Raw genomic sequence first — 24,595 nt, 5'->3', positions numbered from 1 at the left:
AGGCCCCGCTCTCCATCGGCCATCCTTCTGGTAGTAGATCCAGAGAGTTTTCTTGGGGAAAATCAGGAAGTGGTTTACCATCGCTGCCTTCCGTGCAGTCAGCTTGAGTCTCCGCCCTCGACTCTCTCCCGTGCCGCTGCTGCCCAGCATGGGGGAGTTTTGACTTGTAGCCGACGGCCTGCCCCTCGCTAGCCACTGGCTAATCTAGGAATGGAACGGGCAGGCCTCCGCTTGACTCTCCCTCCCTTAGCCAAGACTGGTAGAGGACTGGAAACTCTCCAGGTGCGACCCTGAGAGGGGAAGCGCCGGGATAGATACACCATAATGAGATTGGACACAGTCCACTTTTTTTTTTTTAAGATATTTGTTAAACACTTAACACTGTTCTAAGTGCTGGGGTAGATACAAAGTAACAGGTTGGAAACAGTCTGTGTCCCACATGAGGCTCAGAGTCTTAATCCCCATTTTACAGATGAGGGAACTGAGGTCCAGAGAAGTGAAATGACTTGCTCCGGGTCACACAGCAGATAAGGGGTGGAACCAGGACTCGTAATATCCCGGCTAGATTACTGTGTCAGCCCGCTCTCTGATCTCCCTTCCTCCTCTCTCTCTCCCCGCTCCAGTCTATTCTTCACTCCGCTGCCCGGCTCATCTTCCTGCAGAAACGCTCTGGGCCTGTCACTCCCCTTCTTAAAAACCTCCAGTGGTCGCCTATCGACCTCCGCACGAAACAAAAACTTCTCACTCTAGGCTTCGAGGCTCTCCATCACCTCGCCCCCTCCTACCTCTCCTCCTTTCTCTCTTTCCACCGCCCACCCGGCACGCTCCGCTCCTCCGCCGCCCACCTCCTAACCGTCCCCCGTTCTTGCTTATCCTGCCAGCGACCCCCGACCCACATCCTCCCGGGGTCCCGGAACGCCCTCCCTCCTCACTTCCACCAAACTAACACTCTTCCCCTCTTCAAAACCCTACTTAAAGCTCACCTCCTCCAAGAGACCTTCCCAGACTGAGCTCCCCTTTTCCCTCTGCTCCCTCTAACCCCCCTTCACCTCTCCGCAGCTAAATCCTGTTCTCCCCCCTTTCCCTCTGCTCCTCCCCCTCTCCCATCCCATCCCCTCAGCGCCGTACTCGTCCGCTCAACTGTATATATCTTCATTACCCTATTTATTTCGTTAATGAGATGTACATCGCCTTGATTCTATTTATTTGCTATTGTTTTAATCAGATGTTCATCCCCTCGATTCTATTTATTGCCATTGTTCTCGTCTGTCCGTCTCTCCCGATTAGACTGTAAGCCCATCAAAGGGCAGGGACTGTCTCTATCTGCTACCGATTTGTCCATTCCAAGCGCTTAGTACAGTGGTCTGCACATAGTAAGTGCTCAATAAATACTATCGAATGAATGAATGAATGAACCCAGGTCCTTCTGGCTCCCAGGCCCGTGCACTATCCACTAAGCCATGTTGCTTCTCCGAGCACCGCTTCTTCAGTGCATAGTCTAGTGCTCTATGCAGGGCAGGGGCTCAGTAAATTTCTGTTTTAGTTACTCTCCCAATCCCTTACTACAGTGCTTTGCTTATAGAAGTCTCTGCTTACAGAAGGTCTTCAATAGATACCACCGATTGACTGGATAGTATTGGATTTTTTTATGGTGTTCGTTAAGCTCTTACTATGTGCCAGGTACTAGGGTAGATACAGTGCTTTGCACACAGTAAAGGCACAATAAGTACAACTGAATGAATGAATACAAGGTATTCAGGTTGTACACAGTCCCTGTCTCACGCGGCGATCGCAGTCTTAATCCCCATTTTGCAGATGAGGTACCCGAGGCGCAGAGACGTGAAGTAACTTGCCCAAGGTCACACAGCAGACAACTGGCGGCGCCGGGATTAGAAGCCGAGTCCTTCTGACGCCCAGGCCCGTGCTCTATCCACTAGACCACCCCGCTTCTCTGCTTGACGCATCCCAACCGACAGTCCTCTGTGGGCTGAACAACTCGTCTCTCCCTCTTTGGACCGTTCCCACCTTTTAAGTGTTTGCCGGTTGCCTCTGCCTTCCCAGAGTGTCACTTTGGGAAGGTGTATTTTATTTGGCGGCTTGAGTCTGTCCTCATAAATGAGTCCCGCCTACTCCCTACCTGTAATCTCTGCCGATGGTCGCCTCCCACTCCCTGGGAAGTGTTTGGGTCTCGCCAGACGTCCGCCCCACGCACGCTATCCTCGGCCTGTAAATGCCACCTCCCTGAGGCGGTTTTCACCCGGCAGAGCCTGTTCTTGGACGGGTTACCCATCTCGTCGCCCATCCACCCCCGCATCCAACAGAAACTCGTCCGAGTCGGCTTTAAAGCGCTCAATCCCCTTGCCCCGTCCTCCCTCACCTGGCTACTCTCCTCCTCCAACCCAGCCCACAGACCTAACGCCCAACCTACTCACCATCTTCCATCTCGTCTAACTCGCCTCCGATCTCTCACCCACGTCCTGCCTCTGGCCCGGAATGCCTTCCCTCTTCATAATCGACAGACTATTATTCTCCTCCGCTTCTAAACCTTACTGAAGACACATCTTCTCCATGAGGCCTTTCCTAAGTCCTCATTTCCTCTTCTCCCTCTCCCTTCTGTCACCCAGATCAGCTCCTTTTATTCACCCCTCAGCCCCACAGCACGTCCGTCCATATCCATAACTTAGTTATTCATATTAATGTCTGTTTTCCCCCTCCAAGCTGCGAGCTTGTTGTGGGCAGGTAACGTGTCTACCGACTCTGTTATACTGTACTCTCCCAAGTGCTTGGTACGATGCTCTGCATACTGTATGCACTCAATAAATACAATTGATTGATCGACTGAGAGTTAGAGATCGGGACAGGCGGCTCCTTGGGGGACCAAGGCTAATAATAATAATGATGGTACTTGTTAAGTGCTTACTATGTGCCAAGCATTGTATTAAGCACTGGGGTAGATACAAAGTAAGAGGTTGTCCCGCGTGAGGCTCACAGTCTTCATCCTCAATTTCCGGATGAGGGAACTGAGGCCCAGAGCAGTGAAGTGACTTGTCCAAAGTCACACAGCTGAGAAGTGGCGGAGCTGGAATTAGAACTCACGACCTCTGATTCCCAAGCCCGGGCTCTTGCCACTGAGCCATGCTGAGAGAAATGCATTTCTTCCCCTTAATCACCTGGATGTTCCCAAGTCATTTTTAGGGCTGACACTGATGCAAGACTGAAGCCGAAGGTCATTTTGGGAGAGTCTCAAATATCCAGCCGTTTGGCCTGTGTAGACCTGAGTTATGGCAGACCTCAATTAGCCGGTTGTTTGCCTCTGTAGATCTGGGCTACGACAGACCTCGATCATCCAGTTTTGCTTTTTTTTAATGGTATTTGTTAAAGCGCTCACTATGTTCCAGGTACTAATCCCTCAGCTAGATGCAAGCTCTGTACTAAGCGCCGGGGTAGATACAAGATAATCCAGTTGGACGCGGTCCCTGTCCCACTTGGGCCTCACAGCCTTAATCCCCATTTTACAGATGAGGTAAGTGCGGCCCAGAGAAGTAAATTGACTTGACCAAGGCCAGAGAGCAGACAAGTGGCAGAGCTGGGATGAGAACCCAGGTCCTTTTGACTCCCCAGGCTGGGCTCTATCCATTAGGCCACCCTACTTCTCTGGAATTGCATGTGGATTCTGGCAGGCATGAGGGGGCAGGACTCATGAGGGGGCAGGCTTTGACTCTGGTCATGGGTGATTTCTGTTACCTCAGCCAAGTTCTCCAGGGTGAAGGAAAGGTGTCAACAATAACTATAATAACTGTGGTATTCGTTAGGCGCTTACTATATGCCAGGCACTGCTCTAAGTGCTAGGGCGTACACAGCAAATTGGGTTGGACCCAGCTCCTGTCCCACATGGGACTCAGTCTTAATCCCCATTTTGCAGATGAGGGAATTTAGGCCTGAGAAGTGAAGTGACTAGCCCAAGGTCACACAGCGGACAAATGGCGGAGCCGGGATTAGAACCCGTGACCTTCTGACTCCCAGGCCCCAGGCTCTATCCATCATGGCATTCGGCGGCTGCTGCCTGGTGATTTGTCGGCATACGTCGGAAGCTGTTGTAACGGAGGGAGAAAACTAGGGTTGTGGGGTGGGATCCCCCAAATTCTCCTGGGAGCACCTCTCCCTGCTTCCGTCATCACCCGTAGTAACGACAGTAATAATTGCAACATTTGTTAAGTGCTTACTATGGTCCAAGCACTGTAGTAAGCGCTAGGATAGAATCAGTATAATCACATCACATAAGGTCCCTGGCCCAGAGGGGGACTCCCAGTCTAAGAAGGAAGGACACTGGATATTGAACCCCAATTTTACCGATGAGGAAACCGAGGCCCAGAGAAACCAGGTGACTTGCCCAAGGTCACCTGGCAGTGGAGCTGGGATTAGAACTCAGGGCTCCTGAGTCCCAATCCTGTGTTCTTTCCACTTGGCCATGCCGGTGGGATGGCAGTTCTGATAATCAGAATAATTCATTCACTCATTCCATAGTATTTATTGAGCGCTTACTATGTGCAGAGCACTGTATTAAGCACTTGGAATGTATAATTCGGCAACAGATAGAGACAATCCCTGACGGGCTTGCAGCCTAATCGGGGGAAGACACACAGACAAAAACAATAGCAATAAATAGAATCAAGGGGATGTACATCTCATTAACAAAATAAATAGGGTGATAAAAATATATACAAATGAGCGGCCGAGCACAGTGCTGAGGGGAGGGGAATAATAATAACGATGATGGTATGTGCCAAGCACTGTTCTAAGCACTGGGAAAGATACGAGGTTATCAAGTCGTCCCACGTGGGGCTCCCGGTCTTCATCCCCATTTTCCAGATGAGGTCACTGAGGCCCAGAGAATTGAAGTGACTTGCCCAAAGTCACGCAGTTGACAAGTGGCGGAGTCGGGATTAGAATTTACGACCTCTGAATCCCAAGCCCGGGCTCTTTCGGCAGAGGAAGGAGGGAGGGAGGAAGGGAGGCCTAGAAATCCTCAGATCCGGCCCAATTTGAGCTAAGCAAGAGGCATCTCCAACCTTCGGCTAACTAGCCCGGAGCCCGGAGGAGCCGGGAAGGAGTTGGGAACAAGGAGACGGCCTTAACGACCTCATCCTGACCATTTCAGCCCTCTGAGTGGGCAGTCCTCGTTTGAGGGAGAATACCTGTTTCGCTTGCGTTTTTTGGAGCTTTTCTTCTTCTTCTTCTTGACTGGGGAAGGGCTGTAGGAAGGAGACCTGCAAGAGAAAGAGGCGTGGAAAACCTGAGACCATGAACAAACCCAGTCGATCAGATTTATAAACCCAGTCGATCACATTTATAAAGCGCTTACGGTGTGTGGAGCACAATATCGGTAGTCACGCTCCCGGTCCGCAACGAGTTACAAAGCTCGGGCCTCTGTCCCTCCCCGCATCCCTCTCTCCCCGCACCTTTTTTTTCCCTCTGTGGTATTTGTCAAGCTCTTACTACGCAGCAGACACTGTACTAAGCGCTGGGATAGATCCAACAAGTCAGGTTGGACACAGTCCAGGTTCCACACGGGGCTCAGTCTTAACCCCCATTTTCACAGAGGAGGTAACTGAGACACGGAGAAGTGAAGTGACCAGCCCAAAGTCACGCATGGCGGACAAATGCCGGAGGTGGGATTAGAACTCAGGTCCTTCTGACTCTCAGGCCGGTGCTCTGTCCATTAGGCCACACAGCCCGTCACCCCAGCTTCTGGTCCTGCCGACCCCCCTGCCCTTTCGCCCTCCTCCTCCCCCACCCTTCCCCTCCAGCCCCCTCACCTCCTTCTCCTCTTCCGCGTGGATTTCTTTTTCTTCTTCTTGCTCCGGGAGGACGGTGGTGGAGTGGAAGACTCGTTGGTGGAGGCACTGTTGGGACACAATATAATAATAGTAGTAATAATAATAATAATAAGGATAATAATAACAGTAGTTGCTTAGTGCTTACTGTATACCTAGCAACCTAGTAAGCACTGGGATAGATTCAACATTTATTCATTCAGTAGTATTTATTGAGCTCTGACTATGTGCAGAGCACTGTACTAAGCGCTTGGAATGGGCAATTTGGCAACAGATAGAGACAATCCCTGCCCACTGACGGGCTTACAGTCTAATCGGGGGAGACGGACAGAAACAATAGCACATCAGGTCAGTCACATTATCTGTCCCACCTGGGGCTTACAGTCTAAGGAAGTGGGCCAACAGGCATTTACTCCCTATCGTACGGATGAGGAAACTGAGGCACAGAAAAGTGAAGTGAATCGCCCAAAGTCACACAGCAGGTAGGTGACAGAACCGGGATTAGAATCCGAATCCAGATTTATTTTTTTTGTAATTGTTAAGTGCTTACTATGTGCCAGGCACTGTACTGAGCCCTGGAGTAGATACAAGCTAGTCAGGTGGGTCCCAGTCCATGTCCCACCGGGGGCTTAGAGTCTTAATCCCCATGAGGCCCGGAGAAGTGAAGTGACTTGCTCAAGGTCACATTGCAGACAAGTGGCAGAGCCGGGATTAGAATCCAGGTCCTCTGACTCTCCCGCCTGGGCTCTATCCACTAGGCCGTGCTGAAAGACAAAGTGTGAGAATTTAGGGGTCCTCTTGTCCCGGGGTCTGGAGGGACCTTGTCATTCATTCATTCAGTCGTATTTATTGAGCGCTTACTATGTGCAGAGCACCGTACTAAGCGCTTGGAATGGACAAATCGGCAACAGATAGAGACGGTCCCCGCCCTTTGACGGGTTTACGGTCTGATCGGGGGAGACGGACGGACGAGGACAGTGGCGACAAATAGAGTCGAGGGGAAGAACGTCTCATTAAAACAGTGGCAAATAAATAGAATCAGGGTGATGGACATCTCATTAAACAAAATAAATAGGGTGACGAAGATATAGACAGTCGAGCGGACGAGTACGGTGCCGAGGGGGTGGGACGGGAGAGGGGGAGGAGCAGAGGGAAAGGGGGGAGAAGAGGGTTTAGCTATGGAGAGGTGAAGGGGGGGGTAGAGGGAGCGGAGGGAAAAGGGGAGCTCAGTCTGGGAAGGCTTCTTGGAGGAGGTGAGCTTTAAGTAGGGATTTGAAGAGGGGAAGAGAATTAGCTTGGCGGAGGTGAGGAGGGAGGGCGTTCCCGCTCACCGCTCTCGTGGGAGTCACGGCTGACTCTCCGGACCCCACGCTTCGTGACGTCCCTCCAGCGAGCTCATGGCAGTCTAAGCGCCCTCCTCTTTTCCTCTACACCCCCGACTGGCTCCCTTTGCTCTACCCCCTTCCCGCCCCCACCCGCAGCACTTGTGCATATAGTTATAATTCCCTTTATTTATAGTGATGATGTATATACATCTATCCCCTCTCAGGGTGGCACCTGGAGAGCTTCCAGTCCTCTACCGGAGAAGCAGCGTGGCTCAGCGGAAAGAGCCCGGGCTTGGGAGTCAGAGGTCATGAGTTCGACTCCCGGCTCAGTCACTCGGCAGCCGTGGGACTGTGGGCGAGTCACTTCACTTCTCTGTGCCTCAGGGACCTCATCTGGAAAATGGGGATGAAGACCGGGAGCCTCACGCGGGACAAGCTGATGACCCTGTATCTACCCCAGCGCTTAGAACAGTGCTCGGCACAGAGTAAGCGTTTAACAGATGCCAACACTGCTACAGTCTCGACTACGGGAGGGAGAGTCGAGCAGAGACACGTCCATTCCATTCCTAGCTTGGCCAGCGGCAAGCGAGACGCAGGCCATCGGCTCCGAGTCAAAACTCCCCCGTGCTGAGAGAGAGAGAGTCGAGGGTGGAGACTCAAGTTTACGGCGCGAAGAAGGCGGCAGTAAACCACTTCCAGATTTTTCCCAAGAAAACTCTCTGGATCCACAACCAGAACGATGGCCTGTGGAGAGCGGGGCCTTCCGAGAGAGATGGGTCATTCATTCAGTCGTATTTATTGAGCGCTTACTGTGGGCAGAGCACTGTACTAAGCGCTTGGAGCGTACAATTCGGCAACAGATAGAGACAATCGCCGCCCAACAATGGGCTCACAGGCGTCGCTACGGGTCAGACGTAATTCGACAGCATAAAAAAAGACAAGACTATAATTCTATTTATTTATATGGATGTTTTTGATGCCTGTTTACTTGTTTTGATGACTGGCTCCCCGCTTCTAGACCGTGAACCCGTTGTGGGCAGGGATTTTCTCCATTTGTTGCTCTACTGTCCTCTCCCAAGGACTTAGTACGGTGCTCTTGATTAGACCGTAAGCCCGTCAAAGGGCAGGGACCGTCTCTCTCTGTTACCGATTTGTCCATTCCAAGCGCTTAGTACAGTGCTCTGCACAGAGTAAGCACTCAATAAATACTATCGAATGAATGAATGCTCTGCACACAGTAAGCGCTCAATCGATATGATTGAATGAATGAATGAATGAACACAGCCGCCTGGGCTGTTTGTTGAGCTCTTACTGGGTACAGAACACTGAACTAAGCGCTTGGGAGAGGACAATAGAGCAATATAGAGGGCATTCAGTAGTTGGTAGATCGTATTAATTTATTTATTCATCCATTCAGTTGTATTTATTGAGCTCTTTCTGTGTGCAGAGCACTGTATTAAGCTCTTGGGAGAGTACAATAGAACAGTATAGCGGTCAGTCAGTCGTATTTATTGAGCACTTACTGTGTGCAGAGCACTTGGGAGAGTTCAGTAGAACAATATAACAGACTGTCAATAGTATTTATTGAGCAGCGTGGCACAGTGGAAAGAGCACGGGCTTTGGAGTCAGGGTTCATGAGTTCGAATCCCAGCTCTGCCACTTGTCAGCTGGGTGACTGTGGGCAAGTCACTTCACTTCTCTGGGCCTCAGTTCCCTCATCTGTAAAATGGGGATTAAGACTGTGAGCCCCACGTGGGACAACCTGATTCCCCTGTGTCTACCCCAGCGCTTAGAACAGTGCTCGGCACATAGTAAGCGCTTAACAAATACAAATACCAACCACTTGAGAGAGTACAATAGAACAATATAAGAGTCAGTCAGTTCATAGTATTTATTGATCCCTTACCGTGTTCAGAGCACTGTATTAAGTGCTTGGGAGAGTACAGTAGCTTAGAACAGTGCTTGGCCCATGGTAAGCGCTTAACAGATAGCATCCTATTATTACAGTAGAACAATATAACAGACACATTCCCTGCCCACAACAGGCTTCCGGTCTCAAGGGGGAGACGGTCATTAATACAAATTAATAAAATGATGGATAGGGACATAAGTGCTGTGGGGCTGGGAGCTGGGATGAATAAAAGGGGCAAGTCAGGCTGTCACTTCGCCTCCCAAACCCTGACCGATCATTTTAAACGTATTTATAGAGGTTAATGGTTCTGTAATAGATTTATTACAAGGCTTATTATGAATGGCTCACCTCAGTAAATAAATAGGTTTTTAAATTATTAATCGGCATTTAGCCCTCATAGCAGCCAGCTCTAGGGTTCCTCCGGAAATTCAATCAGGGCGGCGACGTATGCTAAATAGCAATGGATTATTAAACGTGCCACCCTGAATATTAAATTATTATTTACTGGGGTGTCATGCAATGAGATCCAGGTCTTCTCCATTGTTGGAAAAGCTCAGAAAATCATACTCCCAGGACCGCTTGGTTTTAACATGCAAGGTGAAAACCCCTCCTCCATTAAATTGAAATCCACGCATGGAAGGTAGGGAAATCAACTGCAGTCATCCAGTGGAAAACGGGTTGGATCCCAGACCCCCGCGGCTGAGGACGGAACAGAAGGGGAAAGTGTTCCTGACAGAGGACAATTTGCGAGTCAGAACGGGAAAACATGCTGGAAGAAGAGGCTGAGGAGCTGAGGGGGTGGAGGAGAGCCGACGGAAGGGGGCCCGGAGACAACTTCACGAGGAGGGGTTTTCGGGTCTGCAACTTTATTTTTTTTTTTAAACAGTCCTTATTAAGTGCTTACTATGGGCTAGACACTGTACCGAGCTCTGAGTTAGATTCAAGTTAATCAGGTCGGACACCGTCCCTGTCCCACGTGGGGCTGCCCGTCAATGGGCAGGGACTGTCTCTATCTGTTGCCGAATTGTACATTCCAAACGCTTAGCACAGTGCTCTGCACATAGTAAGCGCTCAATAAATACTACTGAATGAATGAATGACAGACTAAATCCGAAGGTGGATGATTTAATCCCTGCCTTCCAGATGAGGGAATTGAGGCCCAGAGAAGTGAAGCGTCTTGCCCAAGGTCACACAGCTGACAAGCGGTGGAGCCGGGATTAAAACCCAGGTCCTCTGACCCCCGGGCCCGGGGTCTTTGCGTTAGGCTGTGCTCGTTCCCCTATTTGAGAACAAAATGCTGGCTCAATCAAGGAGATAATAATGGCAGGAAGAGGACAAGTAGAAACCTGTATTGCAGGCAGGAGAAAGTCTCTTCTAACGCTAGACTGTACTTTCCTCGTAGGCAGGGACTTGGTTTCAGTGACTCCCCATTTTCCAGATGAGGAAACTGAGGCACAGAGAAGTTAAATGACTTTCCCAAGGACACCCAACAGGTCTGGGGCAGCACCGGGATTAGAATCTACGCCCTGTGATTCCCAGGCAAGTGTTCTTTCCATTAAAGTGTGAGCCCGTCGTTGGGCAGCGATTGTCTCTCTCTGTTGCCGAATTGTACATTCCAAGAGCTTAGTACAGTGCTCTGCACATAGTAAGCGCTCAGTAAATTCGATTGAATGAATGAATGAATTAGACCACGCTGCTTCTCTGTGGTTGTTTGATTGATTAATTGATCGACTGATTGGCTGTCCAGGAAAGATTAGACTTGAGGCCAGTGAGATGTGTAGAGGTGATTGGGAATGGTTGACTGGGAATAGCCATGGCCTAGTGGATAGATGATGATGTTGGCATTTGTTAAGCGCCTACTATGTGCAGAGCGCTGTCCTAAGCGCTGGGGGAGATACAGGGTAATCAGGCTGTCCCACATGAGGCTCACAGTCTTAATCTCCATTGTACAGGTGAGGTAACTGAGTCACCGAGAAGTTAAGTGACTTGCCCAAAGGCACACAGCTGACAGATGGCGGTGCCAGGATTAGAACCCATGACCTCTGACTCCTAAACCCGTGCTCTTTCCACTGAGCCACGCCGCCTCTCTGATAGAGAAGATAGAGCACGGACCTAGGAGTCAGAAGGTTGTGGATTCAAATCCCGGCGCCCAAACTTTGCTGGGTGCCCTTGGGCAAGTCACTTCACTTCTCTATGCCTCAGTTATCGCATTTGTAAACTGGGGACGAAGACCGTGAGCTCCGTGTGGGAGAGGGACTGGGTCCAACCTGATTTGCCCTTATCTACCCCAGCGCTTAGCACGGTGCCTGGTACATAATAAGCACTTAAATATAATAATAATATTAATGATAAGCTCACTTTCTTCTCTCGTGCCTTGGGCTCCTCACTCCTGCTATTCTCCTGGCCTGAAACCTCCTCCCTCCTGCCAAATCTACGGACCATAGCCCACTCCACATTTAATACCTGCCTAAAATCCCACTTTCTACAGAAAACCTTCCCCGCTTAATTCTCGGCTCCCAAAGTGATATAAACCCACCATGATCTCCGATATTTCTGTACTTCCTTATACCCACCCAAAGCCCATCTGCGTGTATGTTATTCAACTCTGCCTTCATCTATTGCCTTTGATCACTCCATTTGTAAATTCATTCATATCTGTCTCCCCCTTAGAGTGAAAGCACCTAGTGCGTAGAGAATATATCACTTTTCTTTGTATTTCCTAGGTGCTTCGTACAGTGTACGGCACCCAGTGGAGTGCTCAGTGAATACTACTGCATATCAATCAATTGATGGTACTTATCGAGTTTTTCTGTGGGCAAAGCACCGTATTAAGCGCCTGGGAGAGTTCAATGCCACAGAGATTGTGGTCACATTCCCTGCTCACAGTGAGAAGCCCCGAAAAAAGCAGCATGGCTCAGTGATAAAGTACAGACCTAGAAATCACAGGACCCGGGTTCTAATCCTGCCCCACCACATATCCGCAGTGTGGCTTTTAAGCGAGTCACTTCACTTCTCCGTGCTTCAGTCACCTCATCTGTAAAATGGGGATGGAGACCGCGAACCCTATATGGAACAGGGACTGGGTCCAGTCTGATTAGCTTCTATCCACCCCAGCACATAGTACAGTGTCTGGCACACAGTAAGTGCTTAACAAATACCATTTTCAATCAATCGATCGTATTTATTGAGCTCTTACGGTATGCAGGGCACTGTATGAAGTGGTTGCGAGAGTACCACATACTATAACAGACAGGTTCTCTGCCCATAACGAGTTTACAGTTTAGAGGGGGAGACAGACATCAATATAAATAAATAAAATTTTAGATATGTACATAAGTGCTGTGGGCTTGGGAGCGGCAAATAAAGGGACAAGTCAGGGTGACGCAGAAGGAGTGGGAGACGAGGAAAAGTGGGGGTTAGTCGGGGAAGGCCTCTTGGAGGAGATGGGCCTTCAGTAAAGCTTTGAAGCGGGGAGAGAGTCATTGTCTGTGGGATTTGAGGAGGGAGGGCGTTCCGGGCCAGAGGGAGGACGTGGGCCGGGGGTTGGCGGCGAGATAGATGAGACGGACGGACAGGGAGAAGGTTGGCATTAGAGGAGTGAAGTGGGCGGGTTGGACTGTAGTAGGAGAGTAGTGAGGTAAGGAGTGAGGGGGCAAGGTCCTGGTCCTATCGGGAATCCCCAGTCTCTATCCCCCAACCCCCCAGTTCCTGTAATAATAATTGTGGTATTTGTCAAGCGCAGTAGCGTGGCTCAGTGGAAAGAGCCCGGGCTTGGGAGTCAGAGGTCATGGGATCTAATCCCAGCTCCGCCACTTGTCAGCCGTGTGACTTCGGGCAAGACACTTAACTTTTCGGAGCCTCGGTTACCTCATCTGTAAAATGGGGATGAAGACTGTGAGCCCTACATGGGAGAACCTGATCACCTTGTATCCCCCCAGCGCTTAGAACAGTGCTTTGCACATAGTAAGTGCTTAACAAATGCCATCATTATCATTATTATTATGGGCCGGGCACTGTAGTAGTCAACCCCTGGTCCACGTCCTATTGCTGACCTGGAACGCCCTCCCTCCTCACCTCCGCCAAACTAACTCTCTTCCCCCCTTCAAAGCCCTACTGAGAGCTCACCTCCTCCGGGAGGCCTTCCCCGACTGAGCCCCCCCTTTGCCTCTGCTCCTCTTCCCCTCCCCATTCCCCCTTCTCCCACCCTCTGCTCTTCCCTCTTCCCCTCCCCACAGCACTGTGCATCTTTGTACACATTATTTATTACTCTATTTTGTTAATGATGTGTATATATCTATGATTCAATTTATCTTGATGATATTTACGCCAGACTACTTGTTTTGTTTTATTCTGTTTTGTTTTGTTATCTCTCTCCCCACTTTAGACTGTGAGCCCATTGTTGGGCAGGGACTGTCTCTATCAGTTGCTGAATTATACATTCCAAGCACTTAGTACAGTGCTCTGCACATAGTAAGCGCTCAATAAACGATTGATTGAATGAATGAGTACAAACAAATCCGGCTGGACACAGTCCATATCCCACAAAGGGCTCACAGTCTCAATCCTCATTTTACAGATGAGATCACTGAGACACAGAGAAGTAAAGTGACTCGGCCACGGTCACGCAGCAGACAAGTGGCGGAGCGAGGATTAGAACCTAGGACCTTCTGACTCCCAGGGCCGAGCTCTATCCACTATGCCATGCTGCTTCTCTGACCACCAGAGACTAGCTTTTTATACTGTGTTTTCTTGGCCTGTCTTTATGAAATTCATTCAGTCGTATTTATTGAGTGTACTAAGTGCTTAAATTAATCAGCACCAATCAATTTTGCCTCCCTGCATAGGAAACGGAGCTTAAACTGGTCTCCCTCCATCCACGCAACCTCCCTCCTTCTCTCTCTCTCTCTCTCTGTCTCTCTGGGTCTCTCCCTCTCCCCCTCTTCCCATTCCCACCCCCCGCCTCCACTCCATCCCAGGCAACCGCTTGAAGAAATCCCTTCCCGCCTCCCGAAGATAACTTCTCCCGTTTTGATGGGGAAACTTTCTCCCCAAGCTGATAGGGCTTAATTGTTTCTCTCCGATTGCAATCAAAGTCTAATTAAAGCCACGTCTGAGACGACGGGAGGCGAGTTGGAAATCTGCAGATACGAAGCGCGCCTTCCTCTTTTGGAGTCTTTTTCACATGAAGGAGGATCAACGTAATCCCTTGAAAAAAGTTAATAGGCGGGAGTTTGCAGAGTCTCCAAAGCTCATTTAGGATGTCTGGATTCATTCTTCTCCTTCCGTGGTACCGGCCAGCTTCTTAGCTGACAGGGATAAACTGGGGGGGCGTTGAGGGATGGGGTGAGGAATCGATGATTAAAAGGGGCGTCACAATCGTAACCTTCAAATTGGGGCTCCCTAATAATAATGATGATGATGTTCATCACCCTATTTATTTTGTTTAATGAGATGTACATCACCCTGATTCTATTTGCTATTGTTTTAATGAGATGTTCTTCCCCTTGACTCTATTGATTGCCATCGTTCTCGTCTGTCCGTCTCCCCCGATTAGACCGTGAGCCCGTCAAAGGGCAGGGACTGTCTCTATCTGTTGCCGACTTGTACATTCCAAACGCTTAGTACAGTGCTCTGCACATAGTAAGCGCTCAATAAATACTATCGAATGAATGAATGTTTATTAAGCATTTACCTAGGGCCAAGCACAGCTCTAAACGCTGAGGTAGATGCAAGATGCTCCGATCACGGCCTTCTGCACTCACCTCCTCCAGGCAGGCTTCCTCTGATTGAATTCTAATCCCCCCCCCCAGTTGTACATTCCAAGCGCTTGGCACAATGCTCTGCGCATATTAAGCGCTCGATAAATACCACTGAATGAATTGAATGAACATCCCCTCAGCTGTCCCAGCGCTTGGCACCGAGAAAGGGTTTTTTGGGGCAGGGAACGTGTCTGCTAATTCTGTTGTATTGGACTCTCCCAAATGCTTCATATATAGTAAGGGCTCGATAAATATCATTGATTGATTGATTCATAATAATAATTACTACTGTGGTATTGGTTAAGCACTTACTCTGTGCCAGGCACTGTACTAAGCGGTGGGGTGGATACAAGCAAATCGAGTTGGTCACAGTCCCTGCCCCCGTGGGGCTCACAGCCTCAATCCCCATTTTCCAGATGAGGTCACTGAGGCCCAGAGAAGTGAAGTGACTCCCCCAAGGTCACACAGCAGATGAGTGGCAGAGCCAGGTTTAGAACCCATGACCTTCTGATTCCCAGGCCTGTGCTCTAGACACGCTGCTTCACAATGTCTTTAATAAACGCCTTTAAAAAAACCATGATTTCCTTGTATTCCCCCCACCCCCCAATCACTTAGAACAGTGCTTGTCACATAGTAAGTGCTTAACAAATATCATCATTATTATCATTATTATGCTCTGTGCCTCAGTTACCTCATCTGTTAAATGGGGACAGAGGCTGTGAGCCCCATGTAGGACAGGGACTGTGTCCAACCCCATTTGCCTGTATCCACCCCAACGCTTAGTACAGTGCCTGGCACATAGTAAGTGCTTAACAAATACCATAATAATAGTAGCAGTGTGGCTTAGTGGAAAGAGCACGGGCTTGGGAGTCAGAGGTCGCGGGTTCTAATTCCACGTCCACCACTAATCAGTTGTGTGACTTTGGGCAAGTCACTTCACTGTGCCTCCGTTACCTCATCTGTCAAATGGGGTGAAGACTGTGAGCCCCAGGTGGGACAACATGATTACCTTGTATCAACCCCAGCGCATAGAACAATGTTTAACAAATATCATCGTTATTATTACTATTATTATCTGGGCTCGGCTCCCAGTGCTTGTCACGTAGTAAGTGCTTAATAAACACCATCATTATTATCGCTTTTAGTCTCTGGGCCTCAGTTACTTCATCCGTTAAATGGGGATTGAGACTGTGAGCCCTATGTGGGACAGGGATTGAGACTTTGAGCCCGTCATTGGGCAGGGATCGTCTCTATCTGTTGCCGAATTGTCCATTCCAAGAGCTTAGTACAGTGCTCTGCCCATAATAAGCGCTCAATAAATACTACTGAATGAATGAATGAACCCCATTTGCTTGTATCCACCCCAACGCTTAGTACAGAGCCTGGCACAAAGTGAGTGCTTAATGAATACCACAGTAATAATCGTTATTATCATTGTTATTATTAATAAGGAGGGGAAGGGGCTAGAGAAGCAGCGTGGCTATGTGGAAAGAGCCCGGGCTTGGGAGTCAGAGGTCATGGGTTCGAATCCCTGCTTTGCCACTTGTCAGCTGTGTGACTGTGGGCGAGTCACTTCACTTCTCTGTGCTTCAGTTACCTCATCTGTAAAATGGGGATTAACTGAGAGCCTCACGTGGGACAACCTGATGACTCTGTATCTCCTCAGCGCTTAGAACAGTGCTCTGCACATAGTAAGCACTTAACAAGTACCAACATCATTATCATTATTATTATTATTATTAGTTGAGGAGCCGAGGTCTTACTGGGGTCCTCTGGAGCAAGCGAGGTCTTGAACGTCCTCTGCCCTCTGACAGTCGCCATTGATGCTGGAACTCCCCGGGTCTGGGCTCTGGCTAAGGACCGTGGCGGGTCCGTCCTTCGCCGGGTAGGACAAGCAGCTGGAAGTCTCGTTCCTAGAACCAAAGACAAGAATCCCACAACCGTCAGCCAAAGACCAAGCATTTGTTCGTTCGCGCGACCCACCGGTCGATGGTACCCGCTGAGCGCTTGCTGTAAACGGGTGATGAACAGCATTCAGGAAATAATAATCATAATGATGGCATTTGTTAAGTGCTTACTATGTGCAAAGCGCTGTTCTAAGCGCTGCTGGGGTGATACAAGGTCATCAGGTTGTCCCCCATGGGGCTCACGGTCTTCGTCCCCATTGTACAGACGAGGTAACTGAGACACAGAGAAGTGAAGTGACTCGCCCACAGTCACACAGCTGACAAGTGGCAGAGCCGGGATTCGAACCGATGACCTCTGACTCCCAAGCCCGGGCTCTTGCCACTGAGCCACGCTGCTTCTCATAATAACCACTGAGCATTGTCTTTTCAGGGTATTTAAGTCAGTCGATCGTACTTATTGAGCGCTTGATGGGTGCGCGGCACAGGACTGAACACTTGGGAGAGTAAGATGAAGCAAAAGACGGACACATTCTCTGACCACACTAGCTTACGGTCAAGAGGGGGAAGACCGATATTAACTTGAATAAATAAATGATAGATACGGATATAAGTGCAGTGGGATTGTAGGGGCCGATGGATAAAGATGCACAACAAGAGAAACAGCGTGGCTCAGTGGAAAAAGCACGGGCTTGGGAGTCGGAGGTCGTGGGTTCTAATCCCACCTCCGCCACTCGTCTGCTGTGTGATCTAGGGTGAACCACTTACCTTCTCTGCGTCTCAGTTACCTCACTTGCAAAATGGGGATTAAAATTGTGAGCCCCCCCGTGGGACAATCTGATGACCTTGTATCTACTCCAGCGCTTAGAAGGGTGCTCAGCACATAGTAAGTGCTCAACAAATACCAAAATTATTATTTATTAAAGGGAGTAAGTCGGGGAGTTGCAGAAGGGAGAGGGAGAAGAGGAAAGGAGGGCTTAAACAGGGAAGGCCTCTTGGAGGACCTTAGTAAGGCCTCAAAGGATGGGAGAGTATCTTTTGAGCATTTGCTGTATACAGGTGATGAACAGCATTCGGGAAATAATAACTATGAGCATTTATTTTAACGGTATTTGTTAAGTCAGCTTGTCAAATGTATTTATTGAGTGCTTACTGTGTGCACAGCACTGTACTAAGAGCTCGAGAGAGTACCCTAAAACGTTAGACAGACATATTCTCTGCTCACGGTCTGGAATGAGGAGACAGACACGAATAGAAATAAAGAAATGACCGATATGGACATAAGTGCTGTGGGGCTGGGAGGGCGGATGAATAAAGGGAGCGAGTCAGGGCAACGCAGGACAGAGTGGGAGAAGAGGAGGAGGGTAAATGTCTGTTAGATATGAAGAGGGAGGGTGTTCCAGGCCAGAGGCAGGATGTGGGCGAGAACTCGGCGGCGAGATTGATGAGATGGAGGTGCGGTGAGAAGGTTGGCATTAAAGGAGCGAAGTGCGCGGGCCGCGTTGGAGTAGGAGAGCGGCGAGGCGAGGTAGGAGAGGGAAAGGGGATTGAGTATATTGGAGCAGGGAGGAACGAGTGATTCACAACTGGGGAGGCTGGGAGTGGGGGGTGAGGGGACCTTCCTGGGCACAAAAGTGGATAGTGACGGGGCAACGGATCCTGGAGTGAGTCACCGTGGGTCTGAGGGACACGACAGGGCGGGAGGAGGGAGATGGGAACACAGGCCCAGAGCTGAGCGGTTTAGACATTTGGCTGTGGAGAATCCACAGAATGGATGATCCACTCACAGGTGATCGGAAGTCGACCGGAGCGCCTTCCCGGACCTGAAGCGCTATCGTAGAACCAACGGTGGCCAGGCAATTAAGAAGGATGACTTAGGGAATCTGGATCTCTCATCAGTCAATCAGTCATTCGTATTTATCGAGCTCTTACCGTATCCATGGCACTGTCCTAAAACCTTAGGAGAGTACAGTATGAAAGAGTTGGTAGACATGTTCCCTGACTGAGCCCTCCTCTCTTCTTCTCCCATTCGCTTCTGCGCTGCTCTTACTTATTCCTCTATTAATCCTCCCTCCCAACTCCACAGCACATATGCCTATGGTCTGTATATTTTTGTAAGTTATTCATTACTTCATTTAAATGAATGCCTGTCTCCCTCCCGAGACCACAAGCTCACTGTGGGCAAGGAATGTGTCAGTTTGTGTTATTTCGTATTCTCCCAAGTGCTCAGTACAGTGCCTTGCACACAGTAGGTGCTCAATAAATAGGACCGGGTGAATGAACGGGCTTACAGAGGGTTTCATAGTTTTATGACTGTCTTCCTCATTATGGGCAAGAAAAGTGTCCTTTAGTTATTCTGTACTTCCCACGAACCTCGGAGAACGGACCACACCAAGTAGGCAAGCAACAGTCGGTACCATGACAATCGATCAATCGATCGTATTTATTCAATAGAATTTGTTGAGCGCTTACTGTGTGCAGAGCACTGTACTAAGCGTGAGCGCTTACTGCTTGCAGAGCACTGAACTAAGCAGTTGGGAGAGTACGACGCAAAAATATGACAGACACCTTCCCAGCCCACAGCAAGCTTACACTCTAGAGGGGGAGATGGGCATTAATATAAATAAATCACAGAAATGTTCATTAGTGCTGCGGGGCCGGGGGGGAGTGAATAAAGGGAGCAAGTCGGGACGATGCAAGAGTACTAATAATCCTACTAATATTAATACTTTTACCAATGTATTTCTAGATGTAATCCTACTGTTTTAGAACAGATATCAGCCAACTAAGCTGAGTAGCCAAGCGGCTGGTTGGCCTTAGAAGCTGCCTCCACATCTGATAAAAGTTGCTTCGAGCCCTAGGGCGACAGTCGAATCCAACAGGCATTTCCATTTTTCTGTTTTTCCAAAGCTTATCCCAAACAATAATAATAATCGTTGAGCTCTTACCGTGTGTCAAGCCCTGTCCTAAGCACTGGGGTGGATAACTGATAATCTCACTGGACACGGTCTCCGTCCAACGTGGGGCTCACAATCTAAGTAGGAGGGAGTAGGATTTAATCCTCGTTTTATAGGTAAGGAAGCTGAGGCAGAGGGTGGTTGATTTGCCCAAGGTCTCCCAGCAGACCAGTGGCCGAGCCAGGATTAGAACCCAGCTCCTCTGACTCCCAGGCCCACTGAGCCACGCTTGCTTCCCTTCCCGATCGGCTTCTGATTCCAGAGATAGCCGTCTGAGAAGCTGTCTGTTGGTTTGGATGAAGGGGAAGGAAGTGGAGACCACCACCACTGCTCTGAGGAGGAAGAGGAGGAGGAGCGAACCTATCTGTCTCCCCCTCAGTCGCCTTTATATTTTCAGAAAAGACACCAGGGAGATCGTGCTAACAAAGCCCAGGAACGGACAGCCAGGCTTTCTTCATAGCCGGGAGAAGTCGAGACTGGATCTGGGAGCGAGAGGACCCGGGTTCCCATCAGGCTCTGCCACTTGCCTGCTGTGTGACCTTGAGTAAGTCACTTCACTTCTCTGTGCCTCAGTGACCTCAACGGCAAAATGGGGATTAAGACCGTGAGCCCCACGTGGGACACGGACTGCGTCCAACTCGATTAGCTTGTGTCTACCCCAACGCTTGGTACAGTGTCTGGCACACAGGAAGTGCTTAACGAAAACCATACTTATTACTCTCATTATTCCCTCTAACTCGGGGAGGAAGCGTTGGAACGGAGACTCCGAAATTATCGAGGGCCACGCAGAGCAGAGTAGACCCAGACACTTGATCCGGGACTTTTCAAGCCCGATAACACGGATTAGCACGAGCTCTCATCAAGCGAGCTGAGAAAATCCCGCAGCTGGGGGAAAGGAGAAGCCGCCAAGCAGAGAGGCAGCGCGGCTTAGTAGAAAGAGCCCGGGCTTGAGAGTCAGAGGACGTGGGTTCTAATCCTGGCTCCGCCACTTGTTTGCTGTGTGATCTCGGGCAAGCCACTTAACGTCTCTGAGCCTCAGTTACTTCATCTGGAAAATGGGGATTAAAAGTGCGAGTCCCACGTGGGATAACCTGATTACCCTGTATCCACCCCAGCGCTTAGAACAGTGTTTGGCATATAGTGAGCGTTTAACAAATCCCGTGATTATTATTACTATTAAAAGTGCAGAGATCTGATCAACTTGGGAGCTAATTTTTAATTGTGTAAAACCAGTGCCGGCGGAAAGATTCTGACTTTTCGCACGGCCTTAAAAGAAACCGATTTCTCTTGAGGGACCAAAATAACCCAAATCAAGGACTAATCTACTCAACTCAGCTGGACGAGGGAGGGGCGATGGAGCAGACCACTGCACGATTAGACCGTAAGCCCGTCAATGGGCAGGGACTGTCTCTGTCTGTTGCCGATTTGTACATGCCAAGCGCTTAGTACAGTGCTCTGCACATAGTAAGCGCTCAATAAATACTATTGAATAAATACCACTGAATGAACGAGGCACCTTGAGCGGTTCTCCCTCAGTCTTCCCCAATCAGAATGACCCCCAGCTCTCCATGCGATGTTGTGTCGGCGTGGAAACGGAGTGATTCCGATCCGATAAGAGTCCAGCTCGAACTTCGGGATGACTCTTAAAGAAACCTTGTGGATCTGCTATTCTCCAAACTTCCCTCGTTCTTTCAGTCGTACTTATTGAACGCTTACTGTGTGGAGAGCACCGGACTGAAGGGTCGGGAGGTGACAATGGAATAATAAACAGACCCGTTCCCTGTTCACCACGAGCTTAGAGTCTATAATCGCTGGGCCGTCTGGCCACCCGTCCGAACCCAAGCACTTAGTCCAGTGCTCTGCACAACAGTAAGTGCTCAATAAATAGGATTGACTGACAGTGAATGAATCGCCGGCCTGGGAGTCAGAGGAACTGTGTTCTAATCCCGACTCCGCCACTTGTCTGCTGGGCGAGTCGCTTCACTTCTCTGTGCCTCGATTCTCTCCTCTGCAGAATGGGGATGAAGACTTTGAGCCCCATGTGGGACAGAGACTGTGTCCAACCTGATTAGCCTGGATCTACCCCAGTGCTTAAAACAGTGTCTGCCACACTGTAAGCCCTCAACAAATACCATTAAAAAATAAGTAGCGGAACTGAGATTAGAGCTAATAATAATAATAACTGTGTACCGAGCACTGTTGTAAGCGCAGGGGGAGATACACTGTTATCAGGTTGTCCCACGTGGGGCTCACAGTCTTCATCGCCATTTTACAGAAGAGGTAATTGAGGCAGAGAGAAGTGAACTGGCTTGCCCAAGCTCACACAGCAGACAAGAGGCAGAAGCGGGATTAGAACCCCCGTCCTCTGACTCCCAAGGCTGTGCTCTTTCCACTAAGCCACACTGCTTCTCTATATCCCAGCGCTCAGAACAGTGCTTTGCACATAGTAAGCGCTGAACAAATGCCATTATTATTATATTATTATATCATCTGACTCCCAGGCCCATGCTTCTTCCATTAGGTCACACTGATTCTCTTCTAATATTAATAATAATAATAATAACGTTGGTACTTGTTAAGCGCTTACTATGTGCCGAGCACTGTTCTGAGCGCTGGGGTAGACAGAGGGGAATCAGGTTGTCCCACGTGGGGCTCACGGTCTTAATCCCCATTTTACAGATGAGGTAACTGAGGCACCGAGAAGTGAAGTGACTCGCCCACAGTCACACAGCTGACAAGTGGCAGAGCCGGGAGTCCAACTCATGACCTCTGACTCCCAAGCCCGGGCTCTTTCCACTGAGCCACATGTGTTCAGCGCTTACTATGTGCCCCGCACTGTACAAAGCCCTGGGGTGGATACGAGCGAATCGGATTGGACACGGTATTTAGTCTGTATGCCCCAAGCGTCTAGTAATAAATAATAAATAATAATAATGTTGGTATTTGTTAAGCGCTTGCTATGTTCAGAGCACTGTTCTAAGTGCTGGGGGAGATACAGGGTCATCAGGTTGTCCTACGTGAGGCTCACAGTTAATCCTCATTTTACAGATGAGGCAACTGAGGCACAGAGAAGTTAAGCGACTTGCCCACAGTCTCACAGCTGACAAGTGGCAGAGGCGGAATTCGAACCCATGACCGCTCACTTCCAAGCTCGGGCTCTTTCCTCTGAGCCACGCTACAGAGCATTTTACCAAGTGTGCATCTGCTCTCATTGTGGGCAGGGAATGTGTCAGTGTATTATACTCTTGTCCTCTCCCAAGCGCTTAATACAGTGCTTTGCACACAGTAAGTGCTCAATAAATATGACTGAATGAATGAATGGACAATCCCTGTGGCCCCCTCTCGATCCAACCTCTCTTTCATTCAATCGTATATACTGAGCGCTTACTGTGTGCCGAGCACTGTACTAGGCGCTTGGAAAGTACAATTCGGCAACGATTCCAGTCTTCCGGTCGAGCGTGCTCCAACTCAACTCGCCAAACTGGTAGCCGGATGGATCCCAAAGGATTCCCTCTCTCAGTTCCCACGTTCAGTCGGTCAAATGACCTTTCAAGGTTAACTCCGTTAATGAAGCCACGTGGCCTAGCGGAAAGATCTCGGGCCTGGGAGTTAGAGGACCTGGGTTCTAATCCCACTTGTCTGCTGCGTGACCTTGGGCAAGTCCCTTAACTTCTCTAGGCTTCACTTGTCTCATCTATGTTATCCATTCAATAGTATTTATTGAGCGCTTACTTCGTGCAGAGCACTGTACTAAGCGCTTGGAATGGACAAATCGGTAACAGGTAGAGACGGTCCCTGCCCTTTGACGGGCTCACGGTCTAATCGGGGGAGACGGACAGACGAGAACGATGGCAATAAATAGAATCGAGGGGAAGAACGTCTCATTAAAACAATAGCAAATAAATAGAAGATTAATGACCTGTCCTCCGTCCTACTTAGGCGGTGAGCCTCTTGTGGGATAATAATAATAATTATTATTATGGTATTTGTTAAGTTCTTACTGTGTGCTGAGCACTGTTCTGAGCACTGGGGTAGATACAAGGTAATCAGGTTGTCCCGCGTGGGACTTACGATTTTAATCCCCGTTTTACAGATGAGGTGACTGAGGCCCAGAAAATTTAAGTGATTCGCTCAAGGTCACACAGCAGATGAATGGTGGAGGTGGGATCAGAACGCACAACCTCTGACTCCCAAGCACGTGTTCTTTCCACTGAGCCGTGTAAGGACTGTATCACCTCATTTTCTTGTATCTAGTACGGTGCTTGGCACACAGTAAGCACTTGATAAGCACCAAGATTATCTGTAGTCTGGTTGGTTTTCTCCCCCATCGATCAATCAGTGGTATTCAGTGAGCGCTTACTACGGGAAGGACCTTGTTCAATACAACGGAATTTGGAGACACAGTCTCCTCCCGTAGCGTGGCTCGGTGGAAAGAGCCCGGGCTTGGGAGTCAGAGGTCGTGGGTTCCAATCCCGACTCTGCCACTTAGCAGCCGTGTGACTGTGGGCGAGTCGCTTCACTTCTCTGGGCCTCAGTGACCTCATCTGTAAAATGGAGATGAAGACTGTGAGCCCCACGTGGGACAACCTAATTACCTTTTATCTACCGAGCGCTTAAAACAGTGCTTGGCACAGAGTAAGCGCTTAACAAATACCAAAATTATTATTATTATTATAACGAGTTTACAGTTTAGAGGAAGCCCACCCGGAGCTGCTGTCCCTTTAAGAAGAATCCCCACTTCGGGCTATTCTGAGAAGCAAGAGGAAAAAAATCCTCCTGAAGTTACACATAAGTGGCGGTTTCTAAATGCCAGCTCAGGCTTCCAGTGCTTTCCCATCTGCGTGAAATGGCACCACATTGATTCTGATTAAAGACTTGAAGGGCCAAGAGCTCTCCTCTGGTGC

The 24,595-nt window shown here is 49.3% G+C and overlaps 1 protein-coding gene across 2 annotated transcripts in view; it reads right to left on the bottom strand.

Annotated features, from left to right (window-relative positions):
- Positions 1-24,595, bottom strand: part of SRRM4 (serine/arginine repetitive matrix 4) — a 166,100-nt gene that overhangs the window by 40,753 nt on the left and 100,752 nt on the right. For both annotated transcript variants that reach the window (XM_029048490.1, XM_029048497.1), the window contains exons 2-4: positions 16,594-16,743; positions 5,817-5,903; positions 5,196-5,267 (exon numbers count right to left, since the gene is read on the bottom strand). In XM_029048490.1, the coding sequence (XP_028904323.1) occupies positions 5,196-5,267; positions 5,817-5,903; positions 16,594-16,743 (309 nt within the window). The remainder of the gene's footprint in view (positions 1-5,195; positions 5,268-5,816; positions 5,904-16,593; positions 16,744-24,595) is intronic.

The sequence above is a fragment of the Ornithorhynchus anatinus genome, chromosome 2 (genome assembly GCF_004115215.2).
Source record: "Ornithorhynchus anatinus isolate Pmale09 chromosome 2, mOrnAna1.pri.v4, whole genome shotgun sequence".
Lineage (NCBI taxonomy): Eukaryota > Metazoa > Chordata > Mammalia > Monotremata > Ornithorhynchidae > Ornithorhynchus > Ornithorhynchus anatinus.
Note: the sequence above shows the minus strand (reverse complement) of the source record. Positions and strands in the feature narration are given on the sequence as shown.